Raw genomic sequence first — 19,865 nt, 5'->3', positions numbered from 1 at the left:
GCACACCTCCCACTGGGGATGTGCCCGCAACCAAGGTACATGCCTTTGACCGGAATCGAACCCGGGACCCTTCAGTCCGCAGGCCGACGCTCTATCCACTGAGCCAAACCGGTTTCGGCATGAGCATTATTTTAAAGAAGATCACTGGAGCAGCATAACAAACAATTGCAACATTTAAAACAATACCCATTTATTTAGCTTATAATTCTGTGAAGTTGTTATTTGGACCTGGATTAGACTCAGATAATCTCAACTAGCTTATCCATACGTCTGCAGTCAGCTGGAGACAGATTGGTCTCAGACCGCCCCACTCATGTCTAGTATCTGTTGCCTGGGGGCAATGGGGGTAACTGGGCTACATTTCTCTCACCTTCCAATGGCTACTTTGGCTTTAACCACTTTGTAAGAAAAGCAAGAGGGCAAATGCTAATGCACAAGTATTTTTCAAGGCTCAGTTTGCATAGTTTTACCTTCACCCCCATTGACCAAAAAAAAGTCGCATTTTGCCAAGTCCAGAAACATTGTTGGGAGATAGTACCAAAGGCCTAGAATATAGGGAGATAAAAATAAACAGGATTCATTACTGTGATTTATCCAAGCTAGCCACATAAACTAAACCCCCTAGCAAAAATAAATCTTCACATTAAAAAAATGACAAGGATTTATTGCAAGAAATAACATAAAGGTTCTGAGAAAGATAATGAGAAACTAGATTTTATGTTGCATTAAGAAAGACCATGTCCCTCTTGTTCACCACTGTATCCTTAGAACCCAGGCCAGTGTTTGACTATTATTGGCATTACTAAAAGATTGTTGAATAAATGAACTATTTTTTAAAATATACTTTTATTGATTTCAGAAAGGAAGGGAGAGGGAGATACAGAAACATTAATGATGAGAGAGAATTATTGATTGCCTGCCTCCTGCACACCCCACACCAGGGATCGAGCCCGCAACCCAGGCATGTGCCCTGACTGAGAACTGAATCGTAACCTCCTGGTTCATAGGTCGACGCTTAAACACTGAGCCATGCTGGCCGGGCTAAATTAACAATTTTTAATGGAAGTAAGTCTTCCTCTAGAAGGTATAGATGCTAAAACATACCTTCTGTGTGGCACAATGGGAAAAAGTAAGGTAATTTAGTGGTTTTAACATGACCTCTGGAGTCAGACTTCCTGGGTTTACAGTCTGGCTTTGCATCTTATTATATGTGTATTCTTGGAAAAAGTACCATACCTTTCTGAGTCCATATTTCCCAAACTATAAAATGAAGATAATGACAGTGTCCATTGTGGTGGTTTTAAACATGTTATCTAACATGAATTGCTTCACGAGATAGGGTCTGCGACACCTTTTTAAAAAATATATATTTTATTGATGTTTTACAGAGAGGAAGGGAGAGGGATAGAGGTTTAGAAACATCAATGAGAGAGAAATATTGATCAGCTGCCTCCTACACACTCCCTACTGGGTATGTGCCTGCAACCAAGGTACATGCGCTTGACCAGAATAGAACCTGGGACCCTTGAGTCCACAGGCCGATGCTCTATCCACTGAGCCAAACCAGTTAGAGTGCAACACCTTTTGAATGAATTGAGCTGTGACTGTTTCAACTGATAGAGTCCAGTGAGAATAATGCTGCATGACTTCCAAGACCTGGTCATCAAAGGGGATGCACCTTCTGCCTTGATTGTTGGAACACTTGCTTTTGAAGCCCCGAGCCTCAATTTGAGAAACTAGACTACCCCAAGATTATCAGGCTGTGAAGAAAGCAAGGGGCACAAAAGGTCCATGTGTGGTGCTCCAGTTAGCAGTCTTACTCTTGAAGTCATCCTAATCCATATACCGGAAAAGTGAGTGAACAATCAGGTCATTCCAGCTCCCAACTGTTGAGTTCCTCTCTCCAACCTTCGAATCTTCCCAGCACAGGCCACAGGCATCATGTAGCAGGGAATTCTGCTCCATGGCTATGCCCCAGCCTAGCTAGAATGTCTGAATTTCAACCCACAGAATTCATGAGCAAAAACTGTTGGTTTTAAGCCACTAACTTTTGAAATAATGTGTTATATAGCAATAATGACTATAGCAGACACATGGTGCCTGGAAGAAAGGTGCTACCATACAAAACCAAAACTTGTGCCTTGGATTTGGGAGCAGGGAGCAGGAAGAAGCTAGAAGGACCCTGTCATGATTAATTTTATGTGTCAACTTGACTAGGACACAACATGCCAGACATTGGCCAAACATTATTCTGAATATGTGTGTGAAGGTGTTTCTAGATAAAATTAACATTTGGGTCATTAGACTAAATAAGGCAGACTGCCCTCCTTAATGTGGGTGGCCTCCATCCAATCAAAGAGCTGAATAGGACAAAAGGCTGAGTAAGAAAGAACTCCTCCTTCCTCCTGACTGATCACTTGAGCTGGAGCAGAGGTCTTTTCCTTGTCTTCAGACTCAACGTAAAAAATTGTTTTTTTGGGGGTCTCAAGCCTGCTGGCTTTCAGACTAGTACTTTTATAATTAGCCTTATCTTTTTTAAAAATGTATTTTTATTGATTTAAGAGAGGAAGGGAGAGAGAAACATCGATGATGAGAAAAAATCATTGATTGGCTGCCTCCTATTGGGGTTCGAGCCAGCAAACTGAGCATGTGCTCTTGACTGGAACTGAACCTGAGACCCTACAGTCCTCAGGCTGATGCTCTATCCACTGAGCCAAACCAGCTAGGGTATAAATGATAGCTTTAACCTATTAAGTTTGGGGGTAGTTTATTACACAGAAATAGCAACTGTAATACAATCTCATAGAGAAGTTATAAGTTATCATAAAAAGGACATAAGACAATTCCTGTTGTATGTATTCAATAATTATTAGCTAGAATATTAATAATGATGATTGTAAATATGAAGTATATACTATGTGTATGTGTTTAGTGTCAGGATTAGGTCAAAGCTGCCTTTATCTTCATAGCATATCCATTTAACAGGTTGGGCAGAGAGATTATCTGTTCATGCTAATAACCACAAATGTATATATAAAAATTTCAGGGAAAGAGGAAAGCCCAATTTATAGCTGAAATTTAGCCATCCACATTCAGGGCTACCAAACCCAGGATTTCTAAAGCTTTAAATACCGGGGAGAAAACTGTCACATCCCTGTTGATATTATACAAAGGCAGAGTGACTAACCCCTATTAAATATCATCTATAGTGTTATCCAGCCCATGTAAATAAACTCCCTAGTCTCATATTCTGTTATCCCAATTCAAACTCTGTGCAGTGGCTTGTCCTTAGGCATTTCTACTGTCTAAGCAATTTAATTGATGGTGCAAGCTCTGATACCCCAAAGAGGACCCAAAGAAAACTTTTCACATTGCAACTCATGCCAAACTGAACCAAGCCAGTACCTCAGGTAAATGCTGTAAGTTCACCAGTTATAATAAAGCCATCATGCGCAGTTGAAGATCATTTAAAAGCTGTTCAGCGCAATGTTATTGTGTTAAAAATTTTTATTGTGATTTAGAAAAATGAAAAAAACTTATTATTTACGTAAGTACTCAAATATTCACAAAATCATCCTGTGCATGTATACTTTCAACAAACTTTCCTATTCAGTATCATTGGCTATTTTAGCTTTTCATAGCATAACCTGTTCTTTATAATACCTAATGAGTTGGTAAACAAAAGACAATTAAGAACATTGCCATCATAAAGATAAAGTGAAAAGAATGATCAAAATAAGATACTTACACTGCAAAAATTTTAAAGTCCATGAAATGTTGAAAAACATTAGTGTAAGTAAAGAACTTCGCAATGTGTTAATGGAATAGAAGTGAAAGATGACATGTATTTCTCTACAAATTTTTAACTCTAGAAAATTCTTGGTTCAGCTGCTGTGGGATTGAGGTTCAGACAGCAAAGAAAAGCCATAAGGTTAAGTTTCACTTATCTAAGACATGGTCTATCCCCGTAGAGGTCAAAGTGTTGGCAAACTTCAAATAGTAATTAGTTAGCTTTTTATTTTCATTATTTTTATCATCATTATTATAAAAAGCTCAATTGATGATGCCATGCAACCATAAATATTTCATCACTTCATCATTAATGAAGTTATTACTTAATCATATTCATTATAAATAAAATATGTTAATAAAAATATAGTCAACATAGGGAATTAATTCCTTTAGCACTTTTATTTATCCAGCACTTAATGGTATTTATTTTGTCTCAATGAATCTCTTAGCTAGCAATTGAAGTATCAATTTATTTTAATTCTCACAACTTTATGAGATAGTCCTCACACTTATCACTATTTTACACAAGACACTGTAGCACAGAAACGTTAACTAAGCTTACCAAGGTCCCTCAGCTAAGAAGTAGCAAAGCTCAGATTTGTATCTAATTATTCTTCCTCCAGACACATGCTTTTAACTGCCCCACTTTGTTGCATCAACATAGATAGTCATATAACAAGCAAGAAATTCCTTCTAAATCGAAAGCATGAAGTTTCTATTATACTCTCACTAGAGGCCCAGTGCATGAAATTCATGCATGGGGGCGGGGGGCGGAGGGGGGGGGAGAGTCCCTCAGCCCAGACTGCACCCTCTCCAATCTGGGACCCCTCGGAGGATGTCCGAATGCCTCGGGCCTAAACTGGCAACCGGATATACCTCTCACAATTCAGGACTGCAGTCTCCTAACCACTTGCCTGCCTGGCTGCCTGATTGCCCGTAACCACTCCTCTGCTGGCCTGATTGACACCTAACCGCTCCGCTGCCGGCTCGATCACCCCCAACTGCCCTCCCTGCAGGCCTGGTCGCCCCCTACTGCCCTCCCCTGCCAGCCATCATGTGACAATGTGGGAGGAAGCCATCTTGTGATGACATGGGGGTGGCCATCTGGTTACAATGTGGAGACAGCCATCTTGTGACAATGTGGGGGTGGCCATCTTGTGGTGGCCATCTTGTGTGACTTGGGGGCAGCCATGGTGTAGTGGCCATTTTGTGACAACATGGGGGCGGCCATCTTATGATGCGAGGGTGTGAGGGTCAATTTGCATGTTACCACTTTATTATATAGGATTATATAGAATTGGACAGCAATCTGAATGCCTGAGTCAGATGGTAGCATGGATAGGCAAAGGCGAAATCTTCACTGTGTAAATGACTGCTTACAGAAATCACTTCTTCCAAAACTTGAATGAACCACAGTAGTTGTTTCACAGTAAATGGTTATACAGAAAATAGTTTTAGATTAAAACTTATTAATAAAGCAATAAATTCCTTATTGCTGGAATTTAAATTTGTAAAGCTTTGTAAAGTTTACAATAACAAATTTCATATTTTCTAAGTTTATGAAAGTGAATTTTGAATAAGTATGGAAAGTAAAACTGGGTTACAGATCTAAGTCTGTACAAATTAATACACTTTCAGCCAGAAAGCATTCATAGCCATACACTGCTGTATGGAACTTGTTTAGGAGTAAAGCTGTTTAGGTTTACAGGTAGGAAGAATTACTATTTGTAAAAAACAAACAAACAAAATCCAACTGAACATTTGTGCAAACACGGAGCTGGTGCCTCACTTAACAAATGTTTTGTTCACTCTGTATTTCACACAGAGCTTTTCTTTTCCCTGCAGCATTGCATGTCCAATGACTTCCTGGTGCCAAACTTTTTTCCTAAGAAATTTGCTTTTTGATGTTGACATCAAAAGTACAAATCCTAAATAATTCAAAGTGTTCCTTTGTATTAGAGAAGGTGTATTCTTTGGCAGTGGTCAGGCGAAAGAGATTCCTTTGCAACTGTCTTCTTTGCCTTTTGTATCTAAATTTGCACAGTTTGATGAATGGGATAATCAGTGTGAAAAGTGAGAGGCCAAAAGCCAAAAGCCAGACACCCAGCACTCTGGAGCACTCTGGTTTTTTTTTGCTCGCTTAACAGCAAAGTCTTATCACCAGTTCTACCCTCATGTCACACCTATTTCAATTATTTAACAGGGTTGCAGAGACAGGAAAGAGAATGAGTATCGAATAGATGTCATTTCTCATCCTCCCCTGAAGGTTATGAAGGCTGCTGCAAGTGGCTCAGAGTGATATTAGGAGGCATGAGCAACACTCAGACTATGATCCCACTTCAGCGGAACTTCAAATGAGCAATTCTAACTCCATGTTGGTATTGTCAGATCCCTTTGTGCTGCAAAGAACTGAGGCAAATGTTCGCTAATCAGCAAGTTCCAAAAATCCTGATTAATATAACATGTGTAGCTACATCTGCTCCTCCCATGCTCCTAGACGCTTCCACATCAAGATTTTTGTTCAACTACCTTTCAAACATGATGATCACACTGAGTTTTATTAAATCACCCGTGAATACATAATAATTTTTTAAAAACCCACACCAGGAGAGTAGTTTTAACAATATGCCTTCCTAAGTGAGCCCACAATTTTAAAAAATACCGATCAGGGTGTACTAGCAATTACTAATTGTTTTCGTTTAATAGTCAATAAATGTGTTATTCAGTCTTACTTACTAAAGCAATTAGCCACAACATCTGTTTTAAACAAGAAAGATTAAAGTGAATTATGCTAATTTCATTGCTGAAAGCCAATAGTAATATGGAAATTTGCTGGCTTTCATTATATGGAAGTATTTTAATGCTATTAGCAGACTCAATGGAATTCACTCTAAGCACATGGGACTCTAATTTAGACTCAGGAGAGTCATTGGAAATCGCTCTTCTGGAGCAATGAAAAAGAGAATTAACCTTTCTACCCCCTAGCATTCCCTCTATAGGTCAGATTCACACCTGCTAAAGATGTATTTTATTTTATTAATACAGAGCATTTTGGGTAAATGTAAAAAGGTTATTCATATATGAATGTTTGTGATTGCTTTATCTGAATCCCAGCTATTTTCAATTTCCAAAGAGTTGTTGCACAGGTAACACTTCAGGGAACTACTGTAAATACACTCTGGCAAAAGAGAATCATTTAGAGCTCTGCTATGTTGTAAGTATTATAACATCCAAAAAATGACTTAAACAATAAAGAATATATATTGAATTGCTTCATTGGAAAGTTGTTTGATTTTGACAAGGTTTGGTTTCAAACAAGGGCTGACCAAGTGGCTCAGCCAATATCATTCAGAACTTATTTTCTCTTTCTTTGTCCTATTTCCAGGTCAACTTCAGCATCAAAGGCATCTTTGGTTCCCCTGAAGCTCCAACGTTTTCCTTTACAATATCCAGATACGGACCTCATGTCCTCATACAAACCATCCAGAAGAGAACAAGTCTGTTCTAAAGGTTTCTAGGACCAAAGGCTTCTCTTCCCCAAAAGTCCAAAAGGTTCAACATGTGTCATAGATTTTGATGGAGTTATGTATCCATTCCTGAGCCAATTACTATGATATACTGACTGATTTAAACAAACCAAGGCTCACCCTGAAACACATGGCTGAGAATGGGCAGGGCTGGTTCTCTGAGACTGTTACCAGAAGGAAGAATGAATGATGCACAGTAGAGACAATGGATGTCCACGAAAGTGAGTCCTCACTACTCAGCTCTATGCTGCCTGAGCCAAATACAGTAAGTCCTCACTTATCATCCTCGATAGGTTCTGTGACTTCAAGTGAAATGATATATGATAAAACCAATTTCATCGTAGGCTTATTGACATAAACATGTGTTCTCATCAATGTTACAACAAAATGACATGGAATGAAAGTGTCATTCCAGGACCCACTGTATGCCTTTGAAAACAATCACAGTCATTGTACACCCAGAGTGGAGCATGACCACATGATTATGCTAAAGGAATAACAGATGAAAATAAAACACTCATATTTTTGAGGTGAGATATAGTAGTAAATATAGTTCTTTTCTACATTCACTAGTAAACACACTTTTTCCTTTAAGGGACAAGCTGGAGACGTTAGGGGACTTACTCAAGGTGAAAAGGCTTTGGTGAAACCACGACTCCATTTCAGCTATCCTGACTCTCACTTAGTCCAGTTTTCTCCCTCAATGGCTTTGTCCATTAATTTTAACTTATTCTCTAATTTTTAATGAAATTAATTCTAGTTATACTCTATAAATAAAAGCCATTTTATATCCAGCCATTTTATATTTGAATCATAGGCAGATAACAACAACAAGAAATCCAAACTCCCCCCATTGAGAGGTTAGCAGTTTTGAGGGTTATATAGCCCTTTTAAGTTTGGGGATTGTAATTCTGTTCCTTGGCAAAACAACACAAACAAACAAACAAACAAAAACAAAAAACTTACCAATGCAATAACAATAGAAAGATCACTAGACTGGCAGTTAGTAGGCCTGTGTTTTTACCCTAACTTTACCACTAAGTAGTGGTGTGACATTGGCAGATTACTTATTCTCTATGGGTTTTAATTGTGGAATTAAGATAAAAAATTCTTAGGGGACTTTTTCATTTTGAGATACTTTGATTCTATAAATTTATCTTAAGAAATGTGAAAAGGTTATAGTACTTTAATTGTAAAGAAACACATAGATCTGAAATTAGATTGTCCAATCTCAAATTAGGAGGCTCTGACCCTGAGATTCAATGTGTTATTTAGTTTTTATGATTTTCTACTAAAAAGTAGAGTTAATCTTTATATTCACTGTGCTTTAAATGAAGGATTTATATCAAAGAACCATCTTTTTCAAATTGCTGATGCTCATGAAAGGACTTCCAATTAACAGACCAGCAGCTACTGTAAGGAAAGGTGGCCCGATGGGATATCATTGGACAGGCACTCAGAAGACCTCGAAAGGGATATCCCAGAAAAAGGGAAGGAGAGTTAACATTCTTTTTGGAAAAGAAGAGGAAAAACTGAAGTAAAGAAATATCATGAAATCAGTAAAGGAAAAATATACATATAAACTCCCTTCTCTGCCCTTCCCCCCACCCACTAAAATATCTTCTAAAGCCTGGTTGGCATGCATGGTCAGTTTGCGGATGAGGAAAGGGTAGAAAGCAAGGGCTCATGGCCTCTTTTCTCCTCTGGTGTAACTCCCATTGTCTAACTCCCAGCTCTGTGCTGACAATGTAGGGCAACATGCAATGAACTGGTAGCAACACCCTTGCCTGGATCCCTGGTTCAGCTCTACATTTGAAATACAGTGGGCTTCAGAAACATTTGCTTATAAATCCCAGAGCATTCATTATAAGGAATATGTGCTAGAGACTGACTAAATATTTAAATTTACACAATCAGAACTTCCAATTAGAGTGTGAAATTAAGTTACCTCGAAAGTTCTAGGAATTTGATTAGTCTTGTAAGAGAGAGGTTTTACATGCCTGAATCCCCAATGTGAATTCATTGTATCCTAATATGTGGTAATATATCCAAAAAAAAAGGAGAAGGGAAAATGGATAAACAGAAGCAAAGCAGCCCATTTAGAAAAGTAGGCAAATGAGATTTAAAGAAGTTAAACTGATCAGTCTCTGTACTCAATTAGAGAAGGAGAGATCTGAAGATATCTAGAGCTAGAGCTACGAACCTCTTTATAGAGCCATTTCCTTCCATGGTTTTCCCAATGTTGTGGCTTTCTCAAGGTATAGACTAATAATAATATCCCTACACCAAACCATTTCATTTCCCTCATTGATTTCATGCTACAAAGAAAAGTCTGGTTACTAATTTCCTCTTTGGAACTTTTCTCGAGCATTCCATCACTAAAAAATATTATCTCTGGGTATAAATTAATACAGTTGACCAGCTGCATTATATATAAATCTTTCAAAACTGATTAGTCTATCAACTTCACAAGAGATTGATCATCTAATAATCGAGTTGTGTTAATAAAATCTTTTTTGTCTCTGGAATGCAAGTCTGAGGCACTGTCCTTTAACTGTCCAAACAACCTCTAGAGCTGATGTCTCTAGAAGATAAATCTGCATACTTCACCTAAATATTAATCCCAACTATCTCCAAACTGGTGTGATATGCTCTTTTGATTTTTGCACTTCTGGAGTTATTAAGCAAATGCATAAATAATTATAATGTTATGCCATGCAAAACATGTCAAATGCATATTCACTATAAAGCTTGGCATTAGAATTATTATTATTTTTAATTTTAATGTTATTTTTTACAGCTTTGATCTTTTTGGAGTGTTATAATAGTTAATAGTTCCATATTTTCTTTGTGTTATTTAAAAAAAACTAGACATAGGTTAGTATATTCAAGAGCCTCTAAGTTTCTAATAGCACAAATTAAATTTGCTCAACATTTAAACTAGCAAATCCTTAATCCTGAAATTGGATCACTTGCCCTATGTGTGCATGTATTATTTTGACAACTTTAAGACAAGTAAAATACATTGAAAAAACTTCCAAGGAGGATGTGTCTCAGTTGCTCAATCAGAAAATGTGCACCTGTCTATAAGATGTTCTGCCGTCCTTTACAGAGAGTCACCACTTGCCCTGACAGATTCCTCGTGCTTTCCAACGCACAGGGTGGATGGTGTTTAACTTATCCACCTTAAATGGCATTTAGAACTCTTTTAGACTATTTATTTAATTCTTCAAAACAGGAGATCCCTTTAATAAGATTTAAAACTATGTTTCAAAAATAGAAATATTTAACTCCATCCTATTGAAATCAAGAAGTATTTAAGTCCTGAAAAGTGCTTCCCTTTTTTAGAACTATGTCTCATATTAAAAATGACGTGAAGGCTGGGAGTTTCCTTTCTTTTTCCAATATTTAACGTTATTTTCCTTTAAGAGTACCCACCGATTCACCCTGTGACATATTAAAGTGTATTTGCCCCTGAAAGAAATGAAGCTACTCATAAATAGGTACTTCTTTAAAATATTTGTGAGGATGTCTGAAAATGTGGCTTAACATCAATATCTGAATAAAAATTGTGGCTATTTTTGAGGTAGAATAATTTCATTATTATTCCTAACATGGAAAACAACCAAGTTTGTTTGATTTTTTTCAAAAGTCACACAGCCATCCATCCCACCTTTATCTTATTCATCACCAAGTAGACAGCAGTAGCCGGAGATTTCTGGCAGTGTCATAAGCCACAGAAGGAGGGTGGGGGGACCTGGAAATGAAACAGTGTTTTCATTTCCAAACATCTTTCAGATGCTGGTCATTCTAGATGTCAAAACTGTCACCCAATGTCATCTTATTAAGTTTCCTTCAAAATTATCTTACATGCATCCAAAGGATCTAGATGATGAGTAATATATAAAACTTATAAATCGGTTTTTAGCAATTCCAAACCTACTTTCAAAAGTGGTTAATGTCCTCTACTCTCCATTCCATGCCAATAAACTCAACAGAAGCTCTTTGATGTTCTAACAATACCATTACCAAGTCAAAGAGAAGAAATATTTAAGAGAATATTTTCAATTAATAATAAACTGGTAAGTTTCCTGACTTTACAAGGATTTTTCATTTTAGAAATTCCAGAAATATGTAATGTGCCTATGAAAGAGCATTACTAAGGTAAAGTATCTCTCAAGCTAAATTAGTCAGACAAGTCTCCTGAAGTTTTATACAAATTCTAGCCACATTAAGATCTCATTAATCTTCAGAAGTTTCCAAAAACTTGCTGATATAACCAGGAAGAAGAAATGTTTAAGAAGCAAATACTCTGCTCTGCCTATGTAACAACGTGCTGTTACATTTTTAAATTCATGCTCATGTTTCATATAATTGTTTTTTCTAATAAAACAATGTAATTCCTTAAAAAATATATCTCATTAATCTTCAATGACATTTCTTTTCTTTTCTTTTTTTAATCCTCACCTGAGGATATTTTTTCACTGATTTTTAGAGAGTGGGAAAGACAGAGAGAAAGATCCATGTGAGAGAAGCACATCCATTGGTTGCCTCCTGCTAGCCCCCGACCAGGGCCAGGGATGGGGAGGAGCCTGCAAAGGAGGTACATGCCCTTGACTGGAATTGAACTTGAGACCCGTTGGTCTGCGGGCCGAACACTCTATCCACTGAAATAAACTGGCTAGGGCTTCAATGACATTTCAAAATCAGTTCAAATGAAGTATAAAGAGGCTATAAATGAACGTGGGCTTGAGTTTATTATTCTCTTCCTCTCAGTCAATCTTGACACTCCACTGCCTTTAATAGTTTGTTTTGCTTGGTTTTGGTTTGTTTCTATGCCCCCTACTACCTGTTCTTTAGGTAAAAGATTAACATAGAGGACAGGAGGTAGGCAAGCTCATTTTCTACAAAGTTAAGGAGACCTGAGGACTGTCAACAGATTAAAAGACAGGATTACAGTATCTGGCATTCTATCAAGTTCCCTTTTAACACAACAGCATTTATATTTTCACCCAATATCCTTGTGTCTGCTTAACCATTTCCTTAAAATACTTTGAAGTAAGGTCCCAGCATCTGATCTTTCAGGCAATTTAATTTAGAACAGCAGCTGCTCTATTTAACTGTAAAATAAAGCCTGAATGTACTGTTAAATATTATATTTCTCTTGCCCATGTAAGTTTCCAATAGTGCTGTTTTTTTTCATGAAGAAAAAGATGAAACAGATCAAACAAAAGTAATACACAGGCATGTGCTGGGAATGTATATGGAGAGCAATAGGTCCTATGAGACAGTGAAATGTCATCTTAATTCATGTTATGTATTCAGTGACACAGCTGTCATATCTCTATTATCTTTGTCACTTCGTTAAGAGAGTCGTTTTCAAACATTCTAGCGTAGTGGGCAGTGAGCAACATTAGCAAACATCAACAGTCCCACTGTCTGAAAGTGGACAACAGCAATGTCCACAGGACAGCTGGGTTGTCTCCCATAAGCCATAAAAATCCCCCAGAGTGACCCTGTACACTGTTTAGAAAAAGAGGCAAAAGTTTTTAATCTGTCAAGCAGCAAGTGTCCTTATGGATTTGAGTCCTTTCCTCAATCAGAAAATAGAGGTGACGTTTCATATGTCCCTGTTAGTTCCAAATGATCTCCTTCCAATCCACTGCTACATACTGGGAGCGGGATCCTAGCGGCTCTTAAGCCTTAGCCGCATCCCGTGGTGCAAAGAGCAGCATCGGCTACAGTTGGCTTGGCTGTCTTATTTTATTAAATCAAACCTCCTCTTACCTCGACTTCCTTGTTCTTCTCTTTGTTTCTGCCCATTGAACTTCTCCCATTGCTGGCAGTCTCCCGTGCTGGGATTACGGAAATCTGGTGGAGGGGCATATTGGCAGGGCTGCAGGTTGCCAGTCCCTGATTGGATGCCTTATCTCTTCACTCGCCCTGAGTAGCCCACCTGCACAATTGTTCATATCCTTGCTTTGCCAAGCTCAGCTCTAAACAAAAAGGGGAAAAATAGTGTTTGAGATACTGTACAGCAGAAGCCAGGGTCTCTGGCCAAAACATCAAACATGCTGTAAGGGACTCTACTGGTAAAATAAATGCAAGGGCAAGTAATCGAGGGGATGTTGTCTCTCAGAAGGATGATTTACTGCAAGTCATAACTGCACTGCTTTGTCACCAGAGCACCCCCTCTCCCCTAAGAGCATTGTGGGAGACATCAATTTCTATGGTACCTAATAACTGTCATGGAAACCAAGGAAACCTAGGTCTCACAGGCCCTTATTAGCAACTGCTTCCTTTAATGGTACAGACACCCACATTTGCAGCGGCTACCACTTCTGCTTTTGTTTCTCCAGATTCCTCAGGGGTCCACTAAGCACCCAGAGACACTGTGTCCCTCTGACTAAGTAAATAAGCAGAAGGCTGAAAAGCTTAGTGTCCTGTCTGGAGCCAAATCTCTTCCTTGAAAAGCATGAGGAGCTGGCTGTGTCCTTCAAGCTTCTGCAATAATTTGTTTTCAGTGGTTCTCAACCTTTCTAATGCCATGACCCTTTAATACAGTTCCTCATGTTGTGGTGACCCCCAACCATAAAATTATTTTCGTTGCTACTTCATAACTGTAATTTTGCTACTGTTATGAATGGTAATGTAAATATCTGAGTTTTCCCATGGTCTCAGGCAACCCTGCTAGTGGTTCTCAACCTGTGGGTCGCGACAGGTTGAGACCATCGGAAAACACAGGTGTTTACATTACGATTCATAACAGTAGCAAAATTACAGTTATGAAGTAGCAACGAAAATAATTTTATGGTTGGGGGTCACCACAACATGAGGAACTGTATTAAAGGGTCGAGGCATTAGAAAGATTGAGAACCACTGGTTTAGGTCAAAGAACCTGCCTTGAAGGGAAGAGCATCCAAAGAGGTGTCATAAAATGAGTAGATGGGGAGAGAGAGAGAGGAGAGAGAGAGAGAGAGAGAGAGAGAGAGAGAGAGAGAGAGAGAGAGAGAGAGAAATTGGGAGCAAGTGCAAAGTCTTTTTTGGATGATGGTAAAAAAAGCGCTAACATTCCCTGCACCTCCCTTAATAAGACACCAGGAGTCAAAAGTCATCATTCTGAGAACAGAGCACCACACTACACATTTCAGCTTTATTGCAATTCCTGTGCTCCCGGAAATATATTTATTAGAATCAGTAGTAGCCTCTCCTTGCTTTTCTAAGAAGGAAACAGACTGCTAAGGACTTGATTGTACTCTTAATAGGTATACAATTTGAAAAAAAATAAAAGAAGATTGATCCAAATGTCTGCCCTTTATATTTAAACAATCCAATCTCTCAGTAGAGTGAGTTCTCAAAATAAATTAACTTTTTAAAAAATCACTTTTGCCTTGTGATCTTTTCTTCTTTGTTAGGGCATTTGGTATTCTGCTTTTAAAAGAACTGAATTTTCTTCCTCATTTTGTATACATGCACTTTATATTTTCTGGACATTGTGAATAGATCAGATATCACTATCTTTTGTGTTTCTTGATTCCAAAAGAAGCAAAATTTAGAAAATCTGTTGTTTTATATATCTTCAGGCACTGTGTGTAAATTCTAATTTGTCCCTAATCTTCCAAGTCGTTTCCAGCTGTACTTCATCTTTAACCACCTTTGCATTCCACAATGAGAGGGTCATTTTCTATAAGACACTCCAATTTTTTTTTAAACTCAGGATAGTCATAAAGTGAAAAGGATAGGTATTTTCATTGGTCATTAAGACAAAAATAATCAATGTAAAGGTTCAAAAAATCTTTAAGTTAAATATTTGGTGAAATAAATACTTCGATGTACTTTCACGTTTGGTTTGCCCTCCTACCAACCATCAGGTCCACCTGCAGAGATTTTATAACACACAGATAGGTACCTGCAACTCACTTTATCATAGATTCAGATTCAGCAGGGCTGCAGTGGGAAGCTGAGCTGGACATTTCTTTAAAATATCATTTAAAAATTCTAATACAGACCAATTTGGGGAATCACTGCATATGTCAATAAAATAACCTTAAAGCAGCAATAAGCAAATTAAAGTTTGTCTAATAATAATTTTATTGCTTAAAAACAGTAAAACAAAAACAACAATAACAACATAAAACACAGAGTTAAGTAGCCCTAAACCTGGCACTTGCTCATCATTGTTAGGTCTGATCAAATAATTGAATCAATACCCCCTCCCCTGACCTTTAGAGCATTTATCAACCAACATTCCCTTTTGCTTAGACCAGATTCCATTTGCTAAGACTGGTAACTTTCCCCTCCTTACCTACCCAGGATCCTGACCTGCCCAGAGAAGTCCCTGCTGAAAAAATCCACCTAGAGTAATTTAAAACCTCTGACTCCCTGGTCTCTGGGTGCTGGCACCATTTTGGGGCTCAACCCATCTAGTTTCCAGATTACCTAATCCTATATAATAAAAGCCCAGTGACCAAAACGGTGGAATGACCAGAGACCAGTGCTATCAGGCAGGCAGGCAAGCAGTTAGGGGCAATCAGGCAGGCAGGCGAGTGGTTAGGGGCAATCAGGCAGGCAGGCAAGCAGTTAGGGGCAATCAGGCAGGCAGGCAAACAGTTAGGAGCCAGTAGTCCTGGATTGCAAGAGGGATGTCCAAAAGATCCCGGATTGCAAGAGGGTGTAGGCTGGGCTGAGGAACCCCGCCCCCGACCCCATGCACAAATTCCATGCACTGGGCCTCTAGTAAATTTATAATTCTTTATCACTTTCAGCCTCTTGTGTACCTCCTTTGGTGACCCTAACAATCATCACTCTTAGTTTACAAAATGTGTGAAACACAAAAGTTTTAATGAAGTGACTAAAAGCAAAAATCTTCCAAAAATGTCATATCCAAAGTTAAGTTGATAATTCCTAAAAATCACTTCTATGACCTGTAATTGTAAGGTGGTCATTTCCTTACTTTAAAAATAATCCTTAATCCCTGTATCTAGAAGGACTGTCTTAATTAAGGAAAGGTTGGACATAGAAGTCTGTAAATTCAATAGTGTGTGACAACTATTAAAATGTAAATTATGAATCTGTTTAGAAAAGTACTATCCTCAGTGTTTACATCCATGAAAAGTTCCATGAATAGCTAAGGCAGCTTTCCAAATAATTTAGACTTTAGTATTTTTGCTTAAAATATTCATTGAAGTTACAGGAAAGGAGATTTTTAGCTTGAATTAACTAAATGGCATTCTTAATCCTTGACCTCATTATACATGCAAGGTTTATCCTTTGTTTACTGTGAGATTTTTCAAAAATCAGATTTAAATGTCAAGTTAATTTGATTTATGTGGTTGAGTTATTTCATTAGCTTTCTTTTACCTTAAAATTTAGAAAATAAATTGAATTTTTTAAAAAAATATATTTACTTCCTAGAGTATTTTACACATTAAACAAGAGAAAGTTCATTATGTCTTTTCAAGTAAATACTTCAGAAATAACAAGGAACATTAATAACCAGGATGTTTAATTAACATTTACCTATTAGGTACTGCCACAAATTGAGCTTTTAAAACTTTCAAACTATCAGAGAGAGAAAGAAAAAGAAAGAGCATATTTTTAACACTTTGTGTGTCCAAATACTCTCTCTCTCTCTTTCTTTTTAAGTATTTTTATTGATTTCAGAGAGAGAGTACAGGAGAGGGAGAGAGAGATAGAAACATCAATGATGAGAGAAAATTACTGATCAGCTGCCTCCTGCAGGCCCCAAACTGGACTGGGAATCAAAGATGACCTCCTGCTTCTGAGGTCGATGCTCAACCACTGAGCCATGCCAGCTGGGCAGAATACTCTCTTGCCTTGGAAGGCATATCAGCTAACTTGCATCTAACACCTTTTCTTAAGCAGCTCCCAACATACTCTGCCAACTACAAGCATAAAGACTCCCTGGGATGACTCCTTCTGTAACAATCCAAAACTAAAAAAAAACAACAAAAAAAAAAACCCAAAAACACTACGGTACTGTGGGATGCATTTCTCCTAGGAGAGCACAGTCCATCTTGTGAGTAATTAAACCCCAGGGAATAAACAGGATGCAATGCATTCAGCAACTGAGCACCTACGGGCATAGCCTTGCTAGCAGAGAAGCGCCATGGATTCTGGAATCATCCGGCTAATTTGTCTCTACATACACAATTACAATACATAGGCATGATCGAGATTTCCCAACATTTCTGTGGAAATTATTTACTATAATTAGTGTTGAAACCATCCTGGAAGATGCACTCTCCACCTGATACCAGGCCATACAGCCTGAATTACATTTGATTTGCTTTCTCCTTCTGGTTTCCAACCCTCTGGTTCTGGGAACAGTACTTAAATTACAGAATCTGGCTCCTAAATTTGGCAGTTGCAGTTTATAATTTTAATGCTAGGATCTCAGCTTTTCCTAAGCGATTCTGATTCGGTGTTCTTCTTGCTCTTGATGATCTAGGTCAGTGGTCGGCAAACTCGTTAGTCAATGGAGCCAAATATCAACAGTACAACGATTGAAATTTCTTTTGAGAGCCAAATTTTTTTAACTTAAACTTCTTCTAATGCCACTTCTTCAAAATAGACTCGCCCAGGCCGTGGTATTTTGTGGAAGAGCCACACTCAAGGGGCCAAAGAGCCGCATGTGGCTTGCGAGCCGCAGTTTGCCGACCACAGACCTAGGTTGTCTCTAGTTTAAAAGGAAAACAAAACAAGATTTGCATCTGATCCTATACTATAAGCCCTCCCTCAACTTTGCCACTGGAAGGAAGGAAAGAAGGAAGGAAGGAAGGAAGGAAGGAAGGAAGGAAGGAAGGAAGGAAGGAAGGAAGGAAGGAAGGGAGGGAAAAGAAAAGAGATGGAGGGAGGGAAGGAGAAAGGACAGACCTCCAAGAAAAGAAATAAAGTATTAGGCAAAGGAACAGAAACAAGGTAACACTAATATATTAACTGGACAGACTGATAATTAAATTCAACAAACATTGCTTGAACATCTGTGCTTTCTGAATAATGCTAAGAATTAAGGGGCAGGAGGTAATGTACAAAATTATGTGGGACAATCTAGTCAAGGAGTTTGCTATGTCATTAGGGAGATATTACTTACACAGGCAAATTAGTTTGAAAAACATATGCTGCAATATATCAATATTTTAAACATAATATAGAATATTGACTGTAAGTAAAAAAAAAAAAAAAAAAAAAAAAAAGGTTTAAGCACCAAGAAATCATCATAAGTCTAAATAGTTCATCTTGAAGAATTGGGGGTTGCTAGACATATGGTGATAAAGTCATTTCAAGGCATAGAGATGTGTGTGAGATTGGATTGTGGGGATGCAGAGAAAATTTGTTTAAGATTATCAATTGATTTAGGCCATGTATGCCCATTAGAATATGACATTGATTGAAACTTGGGAAGGGAGAGGGGAGAAATCAGGCCAAAAGCCTGAAGAAAGGTAAAGTCTATGCCAAGCATTGGGAGAGAATATAGAGATAATAAAGCTAAGAACTTCAAGTGAATCCTGAAAATGGAAACAAGCATTCTGTGTTGGGGAAGGTATTTCATAGCATATTGCTGATGAAAGAGGAGAAACCTTGATTAAATGGATTTTGAACCTGCCATCACACAAGGCCACTGTGAGAGGTTGTTGGGAAGAATAGAGAAGCAAGATACCACTGCACAAAAACTTTATGATGTCTTGTAAAAGAGAAGGAAAAGGAACTTGGATTTAAAAGCTATTTTACTGGGGAAATGCTGAAGCATAAGCATATACTTACATAGAAGAGTTAGGAAATAACACAAACAAACAAAACAAGATCAATGGGAATAATGAGAAGGAAAGATAAAACAGAAAAATAATTAAAATCCCTAGTCCTCAGTTTATAAAAAATCTGCAATGTTATGAAGTATTTCTAACGTGGTATGTTTTTCCTGGATTCTGATTTTTGAAATCCAATCATGATTATTTGGTATGTGCAACTATCTTTTATAATTAGAACAACATCCTTTTAATGTAGAAATTCTGTCTCTGGAGACCTTTCAGAAGCAATTGGATGATCAACCTTGAAACATGAACATGAAATAAACTCTCAAGATCTTTGATTTTATTCTCTGAAAAGTATTGGTCCTAATTTTGGACACATCTATTTTCTGAGGTTGAAGAAGAATACAATGGAGCCAAGGACATCATTTCAGTCTTTTGTAGAATCAATAGCAATCCGCACAGACATAAGATATGTGATAATTACAGCAGGCACAGAAATGGTCAGTTGAACTAGTTTTTATTTTTTATACTATGCTCATGACAAAAGAATGTCATCAGAAACAGAATCTCTTTATTAACTTCATAGGATTAATCATTGCTCCTTTATAATTTGCAGAATTAGAAAGAAAAATGTCACTTCATTCTATTCTCTAAAAATATGTTAGAAATAATTTAAAAACTAAGAAATATTGTACACATAATTTAGGATTTATAGACATAGTTTAGGATTAATCAAAATCAAATTTTATGTTGTATACTATTTTACTTTCAAAAC

The 19,865-nt window shown here is 37.7% G+C and overlaps 1 protein-coding gene across 1 annotated transcript in view; it reads right to left on the bottom strand.

Annotated features, from left to right (window-relative positions):
- MARCHF1 (membrane associated ring-CH-type finger 1) overlaps positions 1-19,865 on the bottom strand; it is a 669,052-nt gene that overhangs the window by 375,981 nt on the left and 273,206 nt on the right. Inside the window, 1 exon segment of the mRNA XM_080672550.1 lies at positions 13,107-13,315. Within this exon segment, the coding sequence (XP_080528676.1) occupies positions 13,107-13,205 (99 nt within the window). The 5' untranslated portion in view covers positions 13,206-13,315.

This window comes from Plecotus auritus, assembly GCF_963455305.1.
Source record: "Plecotus auritus genome assembly, chromosome: 6".
NCBI classification, from domain to species: Eukaryota; Metazoa; Chordata; class Mammalia; order Chiroptera; family Vespertilionidae; genus Plecotus; species Plecotus auritus.
This window is presented reverse-complemented; position numbering and strand designations above follow the sequence as displayed.